The sequence below is a fragment of the Podarcis melisellensis genome (genome assembly GCF_964234715.1).
Source record: "Podarcis melisellensis genome assembly, chromosome: 15".
Classification (NCBI taxonomy): Eukaryota; Metazoa; Chordata; class Lepidosauria; order Squamata; family Lacertidae; genus Podarcis; species Podarcis melisellensis.
Window position 1 is genome coordinate 16046258 of NC_138532.1, and position 21457 is coordinate 16067714.

The 21457-nt window shown below is 44.6% G+C and overlaps 2 protein-coding genes across 8 annotated transcripts; one reads left to right on the forward strand and one right to left on the reverse strand.

Moving 5' to 3' along the window:
• Positions 1–9: 9 nt before the first annotated feature.
• TRAPPC4 (trafficking protein particle complex subunit 4) lies at positions 10–4907 on the forward strand. The gene is made up of 5 exons (XM_081891179.1): positions 10–191; positions 1226–1400; positions 1522–1625; positions 2567–2693; positions 3355–4907. The coding sequence occupies exons 1-5, from the start codon at positions 17–19 to the stop codon at positions 3431–3433; spliced, it is 660 nt and encodes a 219-aa protein (XP_081747305.1). The 5' UTR covers positions 10–16; the 3' UTR covers positions 3434–4907.
• Positions 3911–17700, reverse strand: SLC37A4 (solute carrier family 37 member 4). Of its 7 annotated transcripts, none has more exons than XM_081891053.1 (11): positions 17448–17700; positions 14376–14492; positions 11958–12412; positions 10814–11046; positions 9155–9398; positions 8743–8901; positions 7539–7624; positions 7260–7373; positions 6451–6516; positions 5299–5437; positions 3911–5215 (listed from the first exon to the last, which is right to left on the reverse strand). In XM_081891053.1, exons 3-11 carry the CDS (start codon positions 12103–12105, stop codon positions 5049–5051), a joined length of 1356 nt encoding a protein of 451 aa, XP_081747179.1. In that variant the 5' UTR covers positions 12106–12412; positions 14376–14492; positions 17448–17700; the 3' UTR covers positions 3911–5048. The 7 variants fall into 7 exon arrangements, with proteins under 7 accessions (XP_081747179.1, XP_081747180.1, XP_081747178.1 ...); XM_081891054.1 differs by lacking the exon at positions 17448–17700 and adding an exon at positions 17342–17421; XM_081891052.1 differs by lacking the exon at positions 14376–14492.
• Positions 17701–21457: the final 3757 nt, after the last annotated feature.

Below are 21457 nucleotides of genomic sequence, written 5' to 3' on the forward strand. Positions count from 1 at the left end.
TCAGACGGAAGCCGCGATGGCCATCTTCAGCGTGTATGTGGTGAACAAGGCCGGAGGGCTCATCTACCAGCTGGACCACTACGCGCCGAGGTCCGAGACCGAGAAGACCTTCAGCTTCCCGCTCGAGCTGGTGCTGCGCCCGCACGACGAGCATGTCCTCGTCTCCTTCGGGCAGCGCGACGGCATCCGCGGTGAGGGGCGGGAAGCAGCCGGCAAAGGAGCGGCCCCGGGGGCTGGGCCCTTTCGACACAGGCGGAGCCCCCCCTCCATTTCGTTAACACGCGCTGTATCCCCTCCCCATAAGTATACTTTCCCCACTCTGCATTCCCCCCACCCACCCGCGAATTTTTTTTATTTCTCGGTAGTGGCATCCGCCCTGTGGAACGCCCTCCCACTAGATGTCAAAGAGAAAAATAACTACCAAACTTTTAGAAGACATCTGAAGGCAGCCTTGTTTAGGGAAGCTTTTAATGTTTAATAGGTCATTGCATTTTAGTGTTTATTTTTAATATTTTCTGGTGCCTCCGCTGCCTTTGTACATTGAAGGGGAGACAGAACCCATGACAGCTGCCCCTTGAGCTGAAAAAGCTTCGGTGGCAGTGCACACCTGAACCATGTCCACTTTATTAGGCTCCTCTGGCAAAGGGTGGCTCACAAAGGATCAAGGAATTCGCCTTTTTTGCGGTGGGGAGGGGAAACAATTGGGTCCCACCAGCAACTCTTTGCGACCCCCTTGCCATTAGGCAGGGTATGGTGGCTGCCTCCAGCAGCTGGTTTTGATGGTCATTGATAATTTATTGTCAATACATTTATGCTTCTGTTTATGAGGGTTTTTAGCCTCAGGTGTGACATTTATAGTAAAACATTTTGACCACTTCCCAAAGGTTTTACTTATTTGTTTGTTTATTTAGCACACCACCTTAAATCCAAAGATCTCAGGGTGGCTCAGAGATGTTCACTGGCTAAGCTCTGCCTGCCTAAGACAGGGATCCCAAGCTGAACCTGGTCAGACCTAACATCCACCACTCATCTCAGGTTATGTCACTGGCAAATTCTGCTACAGGAAATGACATTGTATACTGGAGCTGCTCTTGCTCCTTTACTCCACTGATTGGCAGAGCTCCCAAGGGTGAGGGAGACAGGGGAGTTACTGATGCAGGAAGGCTTGCCAGTGGCGGGTGAGAAGGGGGTATTGAGTGATGACTGCCTCTTCCCTTCTTTGCAGTGGGCCATGCTGTGCTTGCCATCAACGGCATTGATGTCAACGGAAGGTACACTGGTGATGGCAGGGATGTGCTGGAGTTCCTGGGCAACCCAGCCAACTACCCAGTGTCAATCCGCTTTGGTCGCCCCAGACTGTCATCCAATGAGAAGCTCATGCTGGCCTCCATGTTCCACTCGTGAGTCAGGGGTGGCTGAGATGTTTGCCAGAACCCAGAAAAGGGAGAGGGGTTTATTGGTTTTGATATAGGCAAGGCACTTTATCAATTGGTACAATTTGGGGCTCTGTTTTATGTGCAGGTTGTTTGCGATTGGGTCCCAACTGTCTCCCGAGCAGGGGAGCTCTGGAATTGAGATGCTAGAGACCGACACTTTCAAGCTACACTGTTTTCAGACTCTAACAGGTATTGCTTCTTTTATAATATCTGCATTTCTTGACCTTTAGTTAGTATGGACAGCAGACCCCACTTGAGCAAGTAAAGTTCTGCAGCTACATTCAGTGAGGATGTTCCTAGAAGTGCTACTCTTTGTGTAGAAGTGGTAAAAGACAAATGTTTAATAACTATTATGTATACCTCATTATATAAAAATCACAAGTGGTTTATAAAAAAATAAAATGTTTATACCGCTTAATCTAATAATCGTCTCTCCCCAGGGAGTTGTTTATTATTATTATTAATAATAATAATAATCTTGTGTTCTTATAATTTTATTTTGCAATTTTATATTGTTAACTGCTGTTCATTTTCAGGTGAAGAGTATTATACAAATATAATTATTATTAATAATAAGTAGTAGTAGTAGTAGTAGCAGCAGCTTATAAAAAGCAACAAAAATACTCCCAATCAGTTAAGTTACCTAAAAACAAAAGTATGTATCACAAAATAGAATTAAAAGTGTAAGAGTCAGGAGTCCAACGAAGCTTGGGTAAACAGATGTTTTAAGAGGCAGTTAAATATCATTACTGTCTCCATAAATTTCCCAAGGTAAGGCATTGCAAAAGGTGGGAGCCATCACTGAGGCCTGCTTCCGCATTACCAAGTGGCAATCCAGTGATGGTGGAACGACTTGCAGGGTGTCCTTGGGAGCTTGCTGGCTATCCTGGTCCCTAGTTGTGTAGGGCTTTAAAAGCAACAAAACCTTGGTAGCCAATAGGCAACTTTCTCCCCCTCCCTGTTCCATCTGCCTGGTACCTGGCATTTGATATCTGCCTTTGCCTTGCAGGGCCTTTATTGAGGAAGAATGACAAGGAATGAACCTTTTTGTGCCTTTTAAAATCACTCGAGCCAGTTGTATGTGTTGCTTTGGATGTGGCTTGCTCTAAATCTGTTTTTCATATCCTCAGGGATAAAATTTGTGGTGCTTGCTGATCCACGGCAGTCTGGAATAGATTCCCTTCTGCGCAAGATTTATGAGATTTATTCAGACTTTGCTCTGAAAAATCCTTTCTACTCCTTGGAGATGCCAATCAGGTAGAGATCATATGCACATTCTCACACTAAAACAAACCCTCTCTTACTAAAATTGATTCCCCCCACCATATGTTTAGAAATCAATATACATGAGTATTACAAGAGAGAAAAGCCCTCCTGGCTCATGAACCCCTCAGTTTATTCCCTGGGATGCTGGCAAATCCCATGAACAACTGTGGAGTGTGATCACAATAGATAGGTAGTGTCACATTAGTGTATGAGGCCTAGTAAGTCTGCATGACTCCAGTTTCTTACATGCCCTCACACTGAGACATGTTACTGAACACTTCATCCCTGGGGGGCATTTTCCACAGTGCCAGTGTTGATTCAAGAAGTTAAGCTTATCAAGGAGAGCAAACAGAAGCATCTACAACAGGACCTGGAAGCCTGTAAGGGCCTTCCAGCTCTCATCATCCCTGACTACGGGTCATGTTTGCTGGGACTCATGGGAGTAGTCTAACAACATCTAGAGGGTCCCCATGGTTTATCTTCAGGCTGCATTGATATGGTATTTCATACCTTACTAATGCTGAATCACACAGTTGCACTCCTTTCATTCATTCCAGACTGAGAATAAAATGGAAAATGGGTGACTTACTGTTCTAAACCTGCTCCAGTGTGGTTATGTTCTAGTTCTCTTGTGTTTGTTTCACCATTTCAGATGTGAGCTCTTTGATCAGAACTTGAAGCTTGCGCTGGAGGTAGCAGAGAAAGCGGGGCCTTTTGGGCCAGGATTGTAAGGTGGATTTATCCCACTTCAGTCACCCAGTGGACTTTTCAATAACAACTAAAATGCGAGTCAGACAAATGACCAACCATCTGTTCGTAGCCACCTTGACTGCAATTCCAGAGCACAGAACAGGGAGTATTGCTGTTGAGTGGATGTGGTTGGTGCTGAATCTTGGCTGCTGCTGAAGGAAGCTGGCTGGCAGCTTGAAAGGAAACATTAGAGTTACACCATTTCTTCAAGAGTGGTGCATGTACATATATGTCTGCTGCAATGTGTTCTTTTAATTTATAACCGAAGCACTGTATGTTTGCAAATGTAAATAAAGCATTCCTTAAAAGAAGAGGAAGGACTTGATTCTTGAGCTGGGAATGAATTATCTGGCGTTCAGCATCCAGGGAGGGTAAGAGCCTGAACCAAATTGCAAATCTCTATGGGCTTCTGCCTAGTGGAGTAATACTATTTAGGAAGAGGCCTCTGCACAGGAACATAGGTTAATTCTACTTTATTGTCTTTATTGCTGTCAGTGTACACTCCATAACAACGAACAAGATCTGGAATCCAGTTTCACATAAAACTGTCCATTTTTAGTCTGCATTATCAGCTCCTCATGGCAATTATAGTTAGAGGCCCCTAAAATGTCTGCAGAAGTGTCCAGGGAAGTTCTAATCAGTGCAAACTGCAAAATGCTACATTCCTCATTATCATTACATCAGTCTGAGGGCTGCATTCCCTTGCTGGCAACATGCCAGTAGAAGACAGGGCCAGAGGCAAAATCAGGAGGATAACTCATGTAAATTTAACTTTTGTACAGCAGACTAGTTTCTACACACACACATCCCCTTCTCTCTTCCTTCCATCCATGTAAGGAAGAAGCATTACAAGAGTTCAAGAACACATTCTGCAAAATGAAAACAATGTAGGGATGGGGTCTGGGGAAGAATCCAGGGGACCAGATGAAAGAGTCTTGGGTAGTCACATTTGGGCCCAGTTCTGAGGTTTGCATGTCTATATGCTTAGTAAGGTACACATGCCTGTCCATCCTTGCCTAGCTACAGCCCCAAATACTAAGATTAAGGAATGAAGCCTTCCCTCTTGTGAATGTCTCCAATTCAGTTACACCCCAATGAACCACAGACTGTTTGAGAAGAGAGTTCTCGGAATTAACTGAATGTTGGAAGGTGAAGAAATCAAGGGAATAATTAAGCACAAATACACAAGAGAAGTGTTCTGTAGGTGATGGAGGTAGTAAAGTGACACCTCCCTCTCCAGGCAGTGAAAATGAGTCCTGACGCTGCTTGCTTACAACACATTTGTAAGAAGTGCAGGCTGCCAGTGAGATCATCAGGAGGCTAATACAGGTGGAGCTGCCAAATCTTGCCTTTGCCAGGGAGAAGCAGAATAGGCTTGGGTCCATTAGGTCCAAACCATTCTGGCCGTTCCCATTTTAAGGAACAAAAATAGGTGGCAGCAAAGTGTTTTGTTTTTTTTTAACATAAAACTTTACCCTGGTCCAGGATACACTATCAAAGCTTAGTTCTGCCTTGATCTAATAGTTGTTGGAGTACTTTTTTAAAACCCATGGTTGCAGTGGGAGGCTCCTCCAACAGCCAAGCCACCGCTCTGCTTTAGTCCGCCTTCTTTGGTACACGGCCCATCTTGGTGCGGATGTTCCTCAAGAAGAAAAACACTACTGTGCTGACCGTGCACGTAATTTCTGCTACCCAGAAGGCTGTTCCCCAGCTGTAGTGTTTGGCGATGGTACTGAAAGGTAGCCCAGCCAGGAACCCTCCAACTGAAAAAGAAAAGAAAAGGTCACTTGAGGGCAGGGGGAGAGAATGTGTTGCCATCCTCAATTTCTGGAAGGACTAAACTCACCATTTGCCATTAGTGCAACAATGGCGTGAGAAGTTCCACACAGGTTTGACGGCGCACTCTCATTGGCTATTACTCCAAACAATGCAATCGGCCCATAAGAGCAAAATCCAAAGATAGCTCCTAACAGCAGGATCCATAACTAACAAAACAAGGCCAAAAAGAAAGTCAGAATATGGGGGTAATAAAATTCCAACTACCCTACAGCTTGCTACCTGGATCTCTGTCTACGAGGTAGTGTTTCAGACTACACTTAAGAAATACCTTATACTTGTGAGAGCTTTTAGTTCCATTTTTCTGGAGTCAAAGGGAACTGATGGTTAGCAATCTGGTTAATTAGATTAACAATGAACATGAGCAGCACTTTCTATAGAAAGCAAAGGTTGTGCAAGAGCATTTGATGGGGTTAGATGTCAGTAAGGGCTTTAAAATCACTGTTTCCAGATGCACAAATTTCAACAGTACCCCAGAAACTGTCCTTAAAATATATATCACTGTAAAAATTAAAACCTTTAGCACACTGGTCTGATAACATGTCTAGGGCAATATTATCTATCAGTACAATCAGAGGATTATATCATGTCTCCCTAAACCAGGGGTCAGCAACCTTTTTTCAGCTGCGGGCCGGTCCACTGTCCCTCAGACCATGTGGTGGGCTGGACTATATTTTGAAAAAATATATGAATGAATTTCTATGCCCCACAAATAACCCAGAGATGCATTTTAAATAAAAGCACACATTCTACTCATGTAAAAACACCAGGAAGGCCCCACAAATAACCCAGAGATGCATTTTAAATAAAAAGACACATTCCACTCATGTAAAAACATGCTGATTCCCAGATTGTCCGTGGGCCGGATTGAGAAGGTGATTGGGCTGCATCTGGCCTCCAGGCCTTAGGCTGCCTACCCCTGTCCTAAGCATCCCAGAAGCTACTTTTACCCTTTTGCCATAGGCAGATGCTCCAAAGCTGCTACCTATGAAGTGCACGTGTTAGGAGACAGATGTGTGAAGCAGCTGACAGCATGAAAAGACAATGCTTTGGTTTCTTTTAGACGTTTATTGCATTCCTTCAAGGTTCTAAACACAGAATAACAGCAGAGAAGCAAGATATGGGAAGCTAAGGCAGGATAAAGATAAAGCAGAATATAGACCTCGTGTTCTGTTAAGCCCACAAGGTTAGAAAGAGGATGGAGGGCTAGAATCCAATAGTCGCTTTCCTGAGAGAGAAAGAAGGAAAAAATGAGCAAGTTGCAAAGAGAGAAGGAGAAAAAGGCATTGCAATGACTGTAAAACCTGCCATTCAGAAACACCACCACCACATTCAATGCTGTACATCAATGATCGGGGCCTGTGGCCATACATAGGGTGGTTGGACTACAACTCCCATCATCCTTGGCCATTGCTCATGCTGGCTAAGGCTGATGGGAGTTAAAGGACCACAGGGTCCTACTTCTGCCATTAATGGCAATACCCCACATCGGCTCGTGTGATGCTCTGCTTGGAACTGGGGAATTCCCTTGACTGCTTCTCTAAGGCAGAGCAAAGCTGGCGAAGCCGCGAATTTTATAGCTTCAATAGGTGGGACTGTGAATATAAAAAGCCCAGAAAGGAAGGGTCCCAAGAAACTTTCACTCTAAGGGATCTAAAGCCAAAGAACATCACATATGCCCCAGAAGTTACACTTCATTTCAATTGTGGAAATCCTTTTCCTGGGATATGCTACTGTTTACTAAAAAACATAAGGAGTCAAGAGAGTTACATGCCCAGTAAGTACTCCGGAAGCAGGTGATGCTGTGAGCCGATCAGGTCTTGCAATAAGGAAATAGTCCTTGCTTGTGCATGCGAACAGTTTTGCCCTTTCCTCTATCACACTGTGATGCTGTAAATCAGCTTTCTGTCTGAACTGTATCTGTCTCACCTAACTTGAGTTGTGGCAACAAACTGCTTTTGTATGGCTTACCTTAGGAGAGCTGGCTGTGACTGTGACCCGAAAGAGGTACATAGAAGCCGACATGCCTGCCATCATAGTGAGAAGAAGTTTGTGTCGAGGGTTCCCATAATTTGACAGGCCCACCTGGAAGACATGAAGATGCCCTTGTGTTAAAACGGCCAACAACTTCAGCAGTACCTGTGCCTCGCCAAGCCCCTCCTTCACCTATGTCCATACTGCCAATCACCAACTGCCTTGGAAGGCTGCCTGAAACAGACATCCAGGAGTAGCTGAGACAGGTTGACTTACCCGTGCCACTGCTTGGTCTGAAAGATAGCCAGCTGCAATGCTGCCAACCAGGCCCCCAACTTCCAAGGCGCTCATGTAGGAACTTCCTACAGGGTATACAACAAATAGAAGGCAGCTTACACTAGAGGGAGAATCTGCACATGGGAATTCTGCTTCCTTGTAGAACATGGAAATGAGGGATTTGCCAGGCCAACAGTTTCTTGCCTGCTGCACTAACACTTCTCACCTGAAAGCAGTTTCTCAGATATTTTTCCACCACGAAGTATTTCAGGAAATAAACAATATTTGGCATTGAGAATGGCCAGTAGCAGGTTAGAACATGGGGCACCAATCTTTTTAGGCCTGTGTGCATATTTGAAATTTTGCAAGGGGTGTGTGTGGGCTCAACCCTTTCTAGTTTCTTCTCTCACCTGTGTCACTATTTCTCCTCAGACAAATGAGGGAGGGGTACACTGGAAAAATAAGATCCAGTGCTTTCCAGTACTTCAAAAACATTGAATCAAGCAATGGATTCTCATTGATTTTTGTGATTTTTACACAGAATGAAAAAAACAAAACAATCCAGAGGTGATCTGATCTATGATTTATGGTGGTTTTGAGAAGATCCTGTCAAAATAATGAGGATCCACAAAGATCCATGTCTTCGACCCATGTTTTTGCATCATGGCAGCAACGAAAAACATTGCGTCTGTAGTTTTTACAATTCTGTCAATGGAGACAGATATGACCTGTGATTTGGTGGTGGTAGTGAGCCTGTGGGGGGGGAAAAACCAAACTTAAACCATTTCAAGAGAATTCATTTTCTAGATCAAACTCTCTTTTCTCTGACCCCTGCACCTACCTCCCAGATCAGCCCCCTTCCCCTCCAACCCTTCCCCCTATTCTGTTTCTCTTTCTGTTTACCTGCTGAGTCTTGAAAACCACAATATGGCAGCAAAAGGAGAAGCACACAGAGTTGCAATTTCCTCTCACCACTCTTTGCTTTTCAAGGTAGGGAAAAGGTACCATCTCTCACCTCCTCACGATGAAGGGGGCAGTGATGGGGCTCAGAGGCAGCCCTCAAGCGAATCATGTTGGTAACTCCCAGCTGACACTGGCACACAATTAACTCTTTTACATTTTCAAGGGTAGGGTTAATTGCCTGCCACAAGGATTTGACTAGCTCTGGAAAACACAACATTAGACTGGGGCTGGTGTCTCCTACCCACAAGTGCAGACTGTCCTCTTTCCTGGATGAGAAATAGCTGCCCCCAGTCTGTACAGCATGTCTTCACACCAAAGACAACCAGATAGCCGGTAGACAGGACCCAGAGGTATGGAGAAAGCAGCAGCTCAGCCAGTGTGCTGTCATTTGCCGAGGAGCCTACAAGGAAGAAACCATTACTTGAGCTTGAGCTAAGCTCTCATAAAAGTTTGACTGTACTGGAGAATTTCATGGCTTCCCATTGATCCTCACTGGAGGCTTCCACGAGCTGACTCTTATAATCCCCTGTCAGGGCTACCTGCCCTACCAGATTCTACACCTTCCACTTTGCAGCTTGGTCAAAAGTAGGTCATATCAGGCAGTTCTGCTGTTTTGTCCCACCTCAGCCAGTTCTCACCTCCCAGACACTCACCCTTTTTCCCTTTCTTGGGCCCAGGCTCAATGTTGGGCAGTCCCACGTCCGAGGGCTCATTCTTAATCAGGAGCAGGCACACAAAGGAGGCGACCACACACACAGAGCCGGAAAGGGCCAGAGTTGTGCGCCAGTCATAGCTCAGCGCCATCAGAGCAGCCACAATAGGGCCCAGCCCTCCTGCCAGGTTCATGCTGGTGGAGAGGATGGCCCACCAAGTCCCAAACTGGGAAGGTTCAAACCACTACACAGAAGGGAGAGAGAAAGGACATGAGTTGGGGCAGGTCCCCATTCCAGGGCCCGGCATGCATACGGAAGGCTCACGTGACTTTAGAACTCTGCTCCGTAAGCCTCCAGGCTGGTCATGAACAATGATGGCCAAAATTTTGCTGGAGTCACCAATGGGACGCAAACCAGTCCCCCAAGTTGCATCTCAAACTGCCCCTCTTGAAACACAGTTCCCAAAACCTTTCAGCTGAAGGGCTCCCAAAGCAGTTTACAGTATAAAAAATACATCAGCAGAAAATGAAACAGGATACAATCAATTAAGTCTGAACAACTTCTCAAAAATAACAGGAGATAGATAAAAAGGGCATAACCAAGGGCAGCTCAAAAAAGCAGAGGGTCTTGCACAGCTAATAAGCAAAGGGCTGCCTGGAATGGGAGAGGGACAGAGGCTTCTGCACAGGCTGAAGGTGGGACAAAAGGAGCTGGAGTGGCCTCTTGGTCAAAAACACTTCACAATAATCTTCCTTTATTTTACAGATTTGAATAAGGGGGTTTACTGCTCCCAGAAACACTTGCAGCCCCCAATCTTTCTGCAATGGGGGTTGTATGTTACTGCCAGGACTCCAGAGAGCTTCCCCTTCTCCTTTTGTATGTTGCACTATCAAAGGCTACTGGTTATGAGGCATATATGCTGCCATCTGAATCAGAGGCATCCTCTTCCTCTGTTTGCTGGAGAACAACAGCTCTTGCCTTCCTGTCCAGCTTACTGTATGTCCCCAAGAGGTGGCTGGTTGCTTACTATAGGAAACCAGGTGCTGAACAAGGTGAGCCTTTGATTTGATTGACAGTGCTCTTCTTACTTCTTTATGCTGCTTGCGCACCAGCTCTTCCTGGGTACAGAATGCCTAGCCCAACACAGAAAACACTTTCCACTGCAAGGCCCACTTGCTCAGCGTCATTTGATCATATTTTAGGCAGTCTGGGCAGGCTGCTGCTGCTGCTGGGGGCAACAGGGGTGCCAGCTGCCCAAGGATATCTCGAAGTGAAATATGATATGGCTTGTGATTGATAGTTCCCACCACCGCTGCCAAGTCAAAGCTCACCAGAAGCATGGCACCTATTGGGAGCGGAGAGAAGTGGCAAGGCCTCTATCTCTGCAGCCTGGGACAGGAAAACAGCAAGTGAGGTTCTGGCATTAATGACCAGCAGCAACAGAAACAGTCACTAAACAAAAGCTACCAGAACCGCTTGCTGCCACCTGCAGCTCTCAGCTTCCATTGCCCTGGAGAATGGATTTCGACTGATTGCTCTCTTGGCACAGGGCCCCCTGCTGGAAACTTGCTGCTAGGAACATCTCAGGAAGCAGCAGCATGCCCTACACACACACACACAAACAAACAACAACAACCAAACACACACACACAGACTTACCTTGCGCAGTACTTTTCCACATGGGGGCCACCCTAGGCCCTGGGCCAGCCCATTGAGGAACCACAACCCTGCGAAGACGGTGACGGTAGAGCTCCAAGAGAAGACCACATTGACTAAGCCCACCAACAGGAGGCCAGAGGAAAAAAGCCACCGGGCACTCATTTGGTCAGAAAGGACCCCACTAATGAACTTGCTAATGGCGTAAGCTGCGGACTGGCTGCTGGTGATGAGACCTGCGTTGGATGAGAACCCAAAGATAGGTATGCCATGCTCATGTTATGCCAAAGGAACTTGGTCACAAATGAACTCTTCAGCCTCGTTGACAGTAGTACTTAAACCAAGCAAAATGCTAGCCAGTATTCGGATTAGGTATACGGCACAGAGGCTCTATAGATTCTGATGCCCTTCTATTTATTATCTCAAGCTTAAGTCTACATTCAGGAAAGGCCATGTTTGTCCTTCTCTAGGCAAACTGGGAATATATTGCTCAGGCTTTAGACTGATCTATTGTAGCTTGTGGGTAAACAATTGTCCACAGACCCTTTGTCTGGCATAATCCTTTAGTCACCATATCCTAGTGAAAATAACTCTAAGTACTCATACTGGAAATAAACATTATGTACTTTTATGCCTTTCCTGCCTCTGCCTCTGCTTCCTTTCCTTCGTTGGATTATTGATTGTAAGCGCCTTGGGGCGGGTGCCTGCTCTCTTATTATTATTAATATAGTTTTAACTACAGTGCATTGGGCTTACCATAGCATAAGAACAAATAAATACTAGCACTACTGTAACATCAGGTTAAGAAGTGATGCAATTCTTCACAGTGGACATTAAGGGGGCAGATTACAGGCAAAACAACAATGACAGCCTTTATCTGGAAATGAAAGAAAATGCAAGTACTCAGAGAAGCCCAACTAGCAGCCTTTCAACATCAGTCCCAAAACTGCAAATTGGCCTCCAAGTGCCTGGCCTCCTTCCAAAGAGAATTTCCTTGGCAAAGCAACAGCTGAATTCTAATTGAATCCCTAAGTACAAAGAAAGGAAGTCCCCCAAAATCTCCAGAAAATATTTTCAGGATAAAGTTTTTTGAGCACCACAAACATGTTCTGCATGCACCATCTCCCTCCAAGAAGAAAGCTCTTACCCAAGTCATCTTTGTCGAGGCTTATCTCTTCCATGATTGAAGGCATCACAAACGAGAACGTTTTTCGGTTGAAATAGTACAGGGTGTAGCCAATGAACATGGCAGTGAATATCACCACCCGATAATAGCCATAGCCCTTTCCTGCCATTGCGATTTCAGAGCTGTGCCTCTAAGGACGGAGAGAAGGTGCCTGTAGCAGTTCTGCCTTTAGATCCCAGTTTACAGTAAATGTGAGAAGAGGGGTGGCGGCACCAATGTGCTAGAAAGAAGAGAGAGAGGCAGGGAACCAGCAGCTGTCAGAGCACTTGAGCGGCAGGCGCTTGCCAGGGTTTCTGCTGAGCCCGGAGGTTTGCTGGAGTTCGCTGTTGCTCTCTTTTCTGCTCACGGCCACCTTCTGGAGAATAATTAACTCCGGGAACATGGCTGGACACACTGTTCAGTATAAATCCATCCACCTACAGTGAAACAAACAAGAGACGCTAGCCTGGGATAAACAGAGCTGTCTTCTGAGTAGAAAGATTAACAAGGGTTTCCTCACTCCCACTACACTCTGACCCCTGAACTCAAATAGCACGATGGAGTAAAAGGGGGGGGGGAATCAATGCCTTCCTCAATCAGGTCTACAACATAATCTTTGATAGGAACTAAGTCCTGCTGCAGAAGCAAGCTGCCTACGGGCTGGGCAGTCTACCTAGCACCACCCTTCCTAGGAAAAGAGTCTTGCTCCCGAAAGAAGGTGCAAAGCTATAAAGACATTATCCTGCAGTCGCAGACACTGATGGATTGCTCTGTCAAAATCAGGAAGGCAAGAAGGCTGTCTCTTGTATTGGCAGGAACATAGGCAGACTGCCTTACAGAGTCAGATCATGGGTCCATCTAGCTCAGTAGTGTCAACACGGACAGGCAGCAAGAATCTCTCTAGGTTTTGGCAGGGGGTATCTCCCAGTCCTACCTCAGACTGCTGTGGGTTGAACCTGGGACTTTTTGAATGCAAAGCAGAGGCTCTACCACTGAGTGATGGCCCTGATACTGCAAGTGAATTAAAAACCAAATACTTCCCTCTACTGTATTTCCAGGGTGGACCACCAAGCTTATTAATTTGGAAGACTTTTATTCTGCCTTTCAATTTATCAAAATTCCTAAGGAAGCTTCTAAATGTAGAGCAAAAATACAAACACCAAGGCGTATAAATGTAAAAGCACAAAAATAAAAGCATAAAATACAGAAAGGCAGCATAAAATTAAAACCCAAAAACAATTTAAAGCATAAAATTAAAACCCAAAACAATTTAAAGCACTAGATGAACTGCTTTTGCCCACAGTGTTTGAAATCAAACCATGCAGGCAAAGGCACATCCAGAAAAGTACTAACACAGTCCCATAAACAGTGCTTCATAAGACCAGACAATCAGCTTACTCTTGGGATTTGAAAGCCCATATGCACAGGACTGATCAGCTGTGCTTGCAAACCCGCTTTCGACTCAGCCCTGTTTTACCTGCTCCATATAGCTTGGCAGAAACACTGAAACATCTTTTTCTGTCTGTGTCCACCTTTGACCTCCATCTCCCTTTAAGCTTTCTCCCCGTTTTAATTTATAAAGCACTCACATTATAAAATATCAGGGTGGTGTAGAAAAAACAAGGATAAGTATGAAATGTACACCAAGAATAATAAAGTTGATATGGATGACAACAGAAAAGTTCAGTCAGAAGATTAGCTTGTTGGGGTATACCATATCTTAACATACCCCACGTTAAAGGGACTGCCCATAAGAGGAAAACCTTCCATAATTTTGCTTGCCATTTGCCTTTTATCATAATTAACGCTTCCTTTTTCTGGAAAAGTTCAGGCTTTGTCTCTGTTATTTCCTTTCAGGTACCTTAGGGCACTCTGCTCACCAGACTAGGGTTCCTAAAGTTATGCATGCTGTGCTTCTGTGGATTTGATAAACATGCTAGTTTCTTGGCCAGCTCTACTTGCTCAACAGCCTGTCCTCTGCCACAACAGAACCAGGGCTGCAAAAAACAGGTACCCCAAGCACTAGAGTAATCTCACCCATCATTATTCCAAAACAGCTTATTCCTTGAAAACAGAAAAGTAAGTTTTAGACAGACATGCAGACACAATTCCATGCAGTGCATTCCAGTCAATAAATTTAGTTGTCATATTTTGCATCAGTTTATGCTTATGTGTAGTCTTCAAAGTCTTCAACACTAGAAGTGTTGCAGTAATCCAAGTTAGATGTTACCAGGTCACAGACAATGGTTACCAGGTGCAGGAGGTGCATCAGCCCAAGTTGCTGAAAAGCTTGTGCTAGATGCCATCTGGGCTTCCAGCATAAGGCTGCATCTAACCGAGACATCCCCAAGGTGCAAACTATTACAGTAGGAGGAATGGATGAGAAAATGAAACACCCACCATGCGGCTGATTAGATGAACTGGCCCTCTTCTTATTACTGTTAAGTTTATTAGCATTTGTCTGGTCCATGGCAGACCGCAATTTCCCTGCTCAGAACATCCTGTCTCACATGAATCCTGTATGAAAAGGATAGAGCTGAGTGTAAACAGCATATTAGCAACTGCTCTGCAAATTTCTTCTTAAGCAACAGAAAGAATGAAACACTCTTGTGGCACTCCATAGGACATATGCCATGGGGCAAAGTAAAAGTCCCCCAAGACAGCATGGGGAATCTGAGCTGAGCCAAATGCAACCCTCCAAGCCTTTCTACCCAGCCATCATGCCACTCTCCTAACTGGTTCAGCTCTGTACCCTTCTTAAGTGCTTTTCTGTGGCTGGAATGTGTCCCTGAACTGTGATAATGCCTTTTGCTAGCATGGATGAAAGGATGGGTAACTTGTGGCTGGCTGCTGGGATGTAGCCTCTTGTACAGACCTAAGAGTTACAGCTGTTGTTCTACACACTTTTTGCCTCCTGCTCTGGGCACCATTGATATGTTCTCTCTGCAAAACAATTGTCCATGAGCTGAAAAATGTCTCCCCCCACTTTTAAAAAAGTTTCCTTGCTTCTTTTAAGGATAAATCTCATTCAGAGATTTAAAATCTGCTTTGACATGTGATAATTTCACTGCAGTGTTGCTAGACAGCACTACTGTAGTTTGCTGCCATTTTTGTGTCCTCTCACAGGGACTTTGGAACAAAAGGATAAATTTTGTATTGAAAAGTGAGCTAGTAGAGAACTAGTAGAGAGCAAAGTAGAATGAAGTTGAAATGGACAAGGCAGTACTCAGACTCCCCGCACAGATGTGGGACCACCTAAAATTATAAATGGGCTACAGAGTCCTGCAATTTCAAGGGTCCTTAACAAGAACTCCTTTAAACTTCACATAAAGCCCAGGGTTGCAGCAGAAAGCTATTGCTCTGTGTTTGAGCTAAATTTCCCCAGCTACTTGCTTTTTAGAAGAGCTTATTCCTGGGACACGGTGAAGCAGCTTGCAGACATTTGTCCTGAGTGGTAAGAGCATGGTCACATTTATCCCAGTTTTTCACAGCCCTCTGAAGGAGATCCCATATCTTACTTAAACAGTATGACTTTCTAGAGCCTAAAAGGGCTTGGAAAAAAGCATGCAAAATCAATAAAGGAAAGTCCATCAAAATGGTTCTGATACAAGTCTGATGAAGTCAGCGGAGCTTTCCCTCTACTGAATTTAGGCCAAAGAATAATTAACAGAGATAACTTTACAATTGGGTAACTGCCGGCAATGGGCAGTCAGCCAAGTTGGAGGACTGGGCCAAGGACATTAAATGGTTGCAAATGCTATTATGTACACTTTTTCAGAGTAAAATTTTTATCTAGTCACTTGTTACACCACTATCTAAAACAAAAAAAATTCCTTCCAGTAGCACCTTAAAGACCAACTAAGTTAGTTCTTGGTATGAGCTTTCGTGTGCATGCACACTTCTTCAGATACCACTATCTAAAACTAAGACTGTGTTACAGGATACTTTACATTACATTTTATAATGAAGACAACTCTGTGTGAACAGCTGCCTATTAGTGTCTCTTCCTAAGTAGAACAGGATCCCCAAGGATGTGCTTTAGGAGGAGCTTGCTTTCAGGCACTAGGTTGGCACTGGCAGACCAATTCTGCATTACAAAGATGTCTGCAAATGTGACATGAAGGCTGACAACATTAACCTCGCCATATGGAAACAGTGGAACTGCAGTGCCTGGAGATTGTCAGGCCATGAAACGCTGTGATGCATCTGCAGCAGCAAAACCAGATGCCTTCATTTACCCCACCTGCAATAAAACATGTCTCTCTCATATTGGTTTCTACAGCCACAACAGGTGCTGTAACTCTCCAACTGTTTGACTTTACCTCTGATGGTGCACTCTTTCATTGTCTCTTGAGAGACAGATGCCAAAAATGGGGGTTTGTGTGTTTTCCTAATATGCTGTACTGTATGTAATATTAATGTAGTCTATGATGTAATGTATTTATGTATTTCTGTGTGCCATTGTCGTACACACACATATATATTCCAACCTACATTCTGAGAGACGCTTTGGGTTACAAGTGACTAGTAAGTTTAATTTAATAAATAATAAGGGGAGGGAGGCAATAGTTATGGTGGAGTTAACAGTTCAACTTTAGCCTGAGATAATTCTGTATACTTTAAGCGGATGTTTGAATTTAAAAAGTTTGGGATTGGAGAACAGCGCTATATATTAGGAGCTGCACTGCTTTTATTCTTCATTTCCATATATAAGTTCGCATTTGTGAAAACAAACAACCCAAATATTATCCAATTTCTTACCCCCTTTTCATCATGTGGTTGCGGGAAGTATGACAACAATTTTAAAAAGTACAGTGCTGAAATCAGTATTAAAAGAAATACAAATATCGTGAGTCAAATATTTTGAGGTGCCAAAGGCTATTTAGGCTAAAACAATAACGAATTTTAATGCCGCGTAATATAAAACACCTTTCCGCGTGACGTGGTCTAGGCAGAGATGGGGCTAAATCGAGAAACGGCAGCATCTTGAGTCTGTCTCGGGTGTTTGTGGGGTGCCTGGCACGTACCCCATACGGAGCCAGACAGGAAAGGCAAACTGAAGGTGCAGAGGCAGTCAAGAGACCGGACGGGTCCCCCGACCCCGGGCGGAGACTATTCGCATTCCACTCCTCCCGCCTGGGGATGGGTTCAGGCAGTGCGAGGAGCCCACCTGCCCCAGGGGAGCGCCATCCCTTCACCCTCCGAGAGGATAGCGGCGCGACAGCGGTAACCTTTTAGTATAGATCCACACAACAAGGGAAGCAAAGGTCGCGAGGACGCAGGAAGAAACTTTTATCACGCTCCCTCCCGCTCCCAAAGGCCTCCGGGCGCCCATCAACGTCGGCCCGGGCACCTTGGGCCCGTACAATTCAAGGGCGCTTGCCCAAGCCGGACGTGGACCACTCGCCGCCGCCAACCCACCAACCGGCCGCGGTGGTTCCTCTGCACCAGCCGCAGGAAAAGTGGGCTAACCTGATAGTGGCTCCTCAGCGACCCGCAGCTTGAAGCTCCGCCTTGCGGAAAGCATTCTCCTCGGCTATTGAGCAAGGGGCACGCCACTCTCCGAGCTCCTCCAATCCATATTGTCCGTGTCGACAGGTAAGAGCTTCCGGCCAATCCCTGCCTCTCGCGCGCAGAATTTCCTATGGCAACGCTTCCCTTTCTAAGCAGGGTCGCCATCCGTGTTTGGCTTCCTTTACCTGTTTTCCCGTCGACCTCACGTCCCAAGCCAAGCTGCAGCGCACGCGCACTTCCCGCTACTGAAAGACCTGCGCGGCCTTCCAAGTTTGAATCACTTTTCCCGCCAAAAAGTAACGACGAGAAGGGGCTGCGCCTTTTGAGGCAGCCAAAGGCTGCGCTGACAGCATTTTAAGTAGGAAGCACCTTGAGGAGAAGCTGAAGGAGGCCATAAATAAAATAAAATAAAAATAAAAATAAAAGAGTGCTGACTTTCCCCCTTTGGCCAGCGACTTCCACAGAGGAATGGTCACCAAGGCAATAGCCTCCCTGTCCTTCCTGTCCAAAATGAAACCCCAACTGAAGTCATCAAGCACCACACCAAACAAGGCCCTGGCTTCATGCTAGGAGTATTTAAAGTTTAGGGAAAAAATCCAACACCCTTTTATATAGTGGGGGGCTTAACATGAGACAGGATTCCAAACTAAAAAGAGGTTCAGGGACAAGAAAAAAAATCACACAAGTAAAGGTAGCCAATATGGTGGATGTTGTTGGACTGCCTTTGGGCTTATGCCATTCGGGCTTAAAAGAATAGGGGCCTAACACCTGGAGGGCACCACACTTGACTACCCAAGCTCTAGAATGCATCCACCAATATGAAGGGGAAGGAAGCGAGAGGAAAGAAAAACTGCACTTAGGCACCATGGCCAATTCTCACTGCCCACACAGGAGGCCTGGATGGGTTAGGGATTACCAAACAGGCAGCCCCTCACCTTTTAGAAATCCATCACTGCAGCAGGTAGTAGGTGGCACTTTAGGATCCATCTGTTTGAGAGGGTAGCCAGTGTAGGTTCCACCAATTTTTATTCTTCCATTTAAAAAGAGTGATTTTTTTTTTTAGAAAAGCAAGTTATTTTATTGAAACCATTTTCAAAAGGAGCAAATACATTTCAACTGAATGACTTAAAATGTGATCACCACCCGCTTTCTCCTTTCCTCCCTCCAGAAAAAAAAGTTAACAGAACTGACCAACGAGCACCTGAACATTGATGTAAAACAAACAACTCCAGACTCCACAGCTAAGTAAGTGCCAATATGGCAGAGGGAACTTGCACAATTTCTGCAGAGCACACAAAGGTGGCAGCACAAGGTACTCTCTTGCCTACTGGCTTTCTGGATTAGGCTTAGTTGGGTTTTAGGCAGCAGCAGAGGAATGGAAGAGGGAACATTCCTCCTTCACTCCCAAATTACATTCCCATGGCAGAGAAATTAAAACTTCTAAGCCTGCCCTGTTCAAAAGGGGGAAATTTTTAAGAAAAGACAGACACAGCACAAGACAAATTCAGGGAAATGTTTTTCAGGAAACCAAGATTTACATTCAAATTCCAATTACTTTATCAATGCTCACAGTAGAATGCACATTCTCCTCAAAACATAGGTATGCAGAAATAGTTGCTTTGTTTTTAATAAGGTTTTAAACTCCATTTTCATCAAAATCCAAATATTCAATGCACATTTTAACAGAGGCAAAAACACCTGTGTGTGTGTGTATATATATATATATATATATACACACAACCGGGAAAGATGGCAAGCTTAACTTCCAAGCACAAGTATAAAGCTTGTTGAAATGAAGAGGAAAGGGGGCATTACAATAGGCAGCACACAATTTACTATTAATTTCTCACATTTGCCTTGTTCTAGGAGCCTGTAGCATTTGGCATACCACTTCTGCCTGAATACTAGAGAAATAATTCCTCAAAGCTGCAAGTTAAGACAAAGACGTCTTGAAATTAATTCAAGAGAAGAACACATTTCCAAATTGATTTTAGGGACTAGGAGGCAGTGCTTAGGAATGAGTTGCTGAGCAATGATGTTAAAGAAAACAGGGTCTCAGCATGGTCTACATATGATATTCCTTTGAACAGTTTGGACATTGTGTGTAGAGGGGAAAACTGAAGTAAAAAGGGCTGGATGAAGTTTTTCCTCTACTTTGTGACATCTTTACATATTCTAGTTTATGTGCAGTTGGACTGATTTGTACTTCTGAAAACTGAAGTATCACAATTATTTGTCCTATAGCCAAAGCTGTCCCTACTACACTACTAGGTGGCCAAAGTGGAAAGTTCAGCTGCCAGTAGGGTGACTGAGCTAGTAAATAAAAGGTGCACACACAAAAATGTGCATTCACCACCCAAGACAGCAAGCTTTGTAAGCCAGCTTCCCAAATCACCATATAACATCAGCAGTATTAGGAAATGGCAAGACTAAGAACGTTGCCCAGTGTTGCTGGGAAGGCAATTAGAAAGCAAAACTACAAACTTGAGGAGCAAATAAAATAGGTAAAGAAAACCTGTACCTTTCTGGGATAGATCAGACTTCCTGCTTTATTACAACAGCATAGTTTCATGGGCCTCTTAGAAAATGACTGGCATTAGGGAGTTTTGCTAAAGGCAGTAACTGATAATAAGAATCAGGGATACGTGTCTCATCAGTGGCCATCCCTGCTTTGCTACAGCTGTCTGATAAATACTTCTGAAAGCAGAGTCGTATATCTGTTTGAGCATTTTGGTTTTCCTTCCAAGCATTATCAACTTCTTTTACTCTCCACTCCTGTTTCATCCATTTCAGTTGCACAGACACCCCCAAAACAGAAAACTGTCCATCAACAGCCCAAGAGTAAGGATATAAAGGGACTTGCTCATTCAAGCCTAGTTGATGAACCATAACATGATGAGGCTGCAGCAGAAGGTTCCAATTTGATATTTCCAGTTGCAGACAAATAATGTTTCCAGAAGGTGAAGCATAGCCCAAAAAACTGCTGATGCCAACTGTCATTTCCTAGAACAGTTTCAGGTAGATTTAAATCTACTGGTTAGAAGTGCAATTCTGGGGACAGTGCTGTGGAAAACACAGCAAGAGTGCCCAGTGAGCTCAAAGTCATTTTTAAAGAAAGGAAGAGACAAGACAACACACCAAAATCAGCAACAAATAAATCCCCAACAGAAAGGAAAAAAATGTACAGCTCTATTGCATTTTGTTGTCAGTCTGTGCCATGTTCCACTAACCAGGTCCATCATAAAAACAATGGAGTTAACTGTAAATAAATAGGTGTTGGTGCAAGGGGGAGGGTTTAAGGAACTGTTATAATTCATCATTGGTTCTGGTGTCTTCCCTTGTTTCCGACCTCTTGTCAGTTTGTGGCCCTGAAAAGAGCAAGAGCAGAAAAACCATAATGAATCAAAACTGTGCAGCATGGACAACAACTTTCCAAATCAAGATAGTACCAGGGAAACATGTTCAGATACACAAAGAGTAAGAAACAGGGTAGCAGGATTAGAAAGCAAGAGCAGGCAGATAAAGCCATGGCTTGAGACTCAAACATATTAGTGGATGGAAGAGCATTTGGAATTGAAAAGTAAAGGGTTGCTACCTCTACATTTGCTAACCCTAACCCTGGACGGTTCCAAAGGGATTTGGTTCTTCAAGATTCCCAGTGCCAACCCTCGTGCAGTGCAGGGATGAGGTAAACAGGAAGTAAGAAAAGGGTAATTGGGGGGGAAAAATACATTGCCATCCTTGAGATGCATGCTGCATAAAAATTCAATCAGTTTTGTGGCACTTTAAACTCACACATTTGTGCCACTTAAAATTCCCTACATGTGCTCCTGAGGCCCCTTCTTCCATCAGGACTGTTGAGATCACTTGGCGAGGAGCTTTTGCCAGGAGCACCCTTCCCCTGGGTTGGCAGGGCAAGGAGGAGAGAGCAAGCCTTGTCTGGGAATAGCTCATCCCTCTTTATTGCT

Coding starts and splice junctions, on each gene's coding strand:
- TRAPPC4 (XM_081891179.1), top strand. CDS start 17: ATGGCCATCTTCAGCGTGTATGTGGTGAACAAGGCCGGAGGGCTCATC. Junction 192..1,225: donor GCAGCGCGACGGCATCCGCG/GTGAGGGGCGGG, acceptor CCTTCTTTGCAG/TGGGCCATGCTGTGCTTGCC. Junction 1,626..2,566: donor CTGTTTTCAGACTCTAACAG/GTATTGCTTCTT, acceptor TCATATCCTCAG/GGATAAAATTTGTGGTGCTT.
- SLC37A4 (XM_081891052.1), bottom strand. CDS start 12,105: ATGGCAGGAAAGGGCTATGGCTATTATCGGGTGGTGATATTCACTGCC. Junction 11,047..11,957: donor CCTCGACAAAGATGACTTGG/GTAAGAGCTTTC, acceptor CATCCAACGCAG/GTCTCATCACCAGCAGCCAG. Junction 8,902..9,154: donor GCCCAAGAAAGGGAAAAAGG/GTGAGTGTCTGG, acceptor TCTTCCTTGTAG/GCTCCTCGGCAAATGACAGC.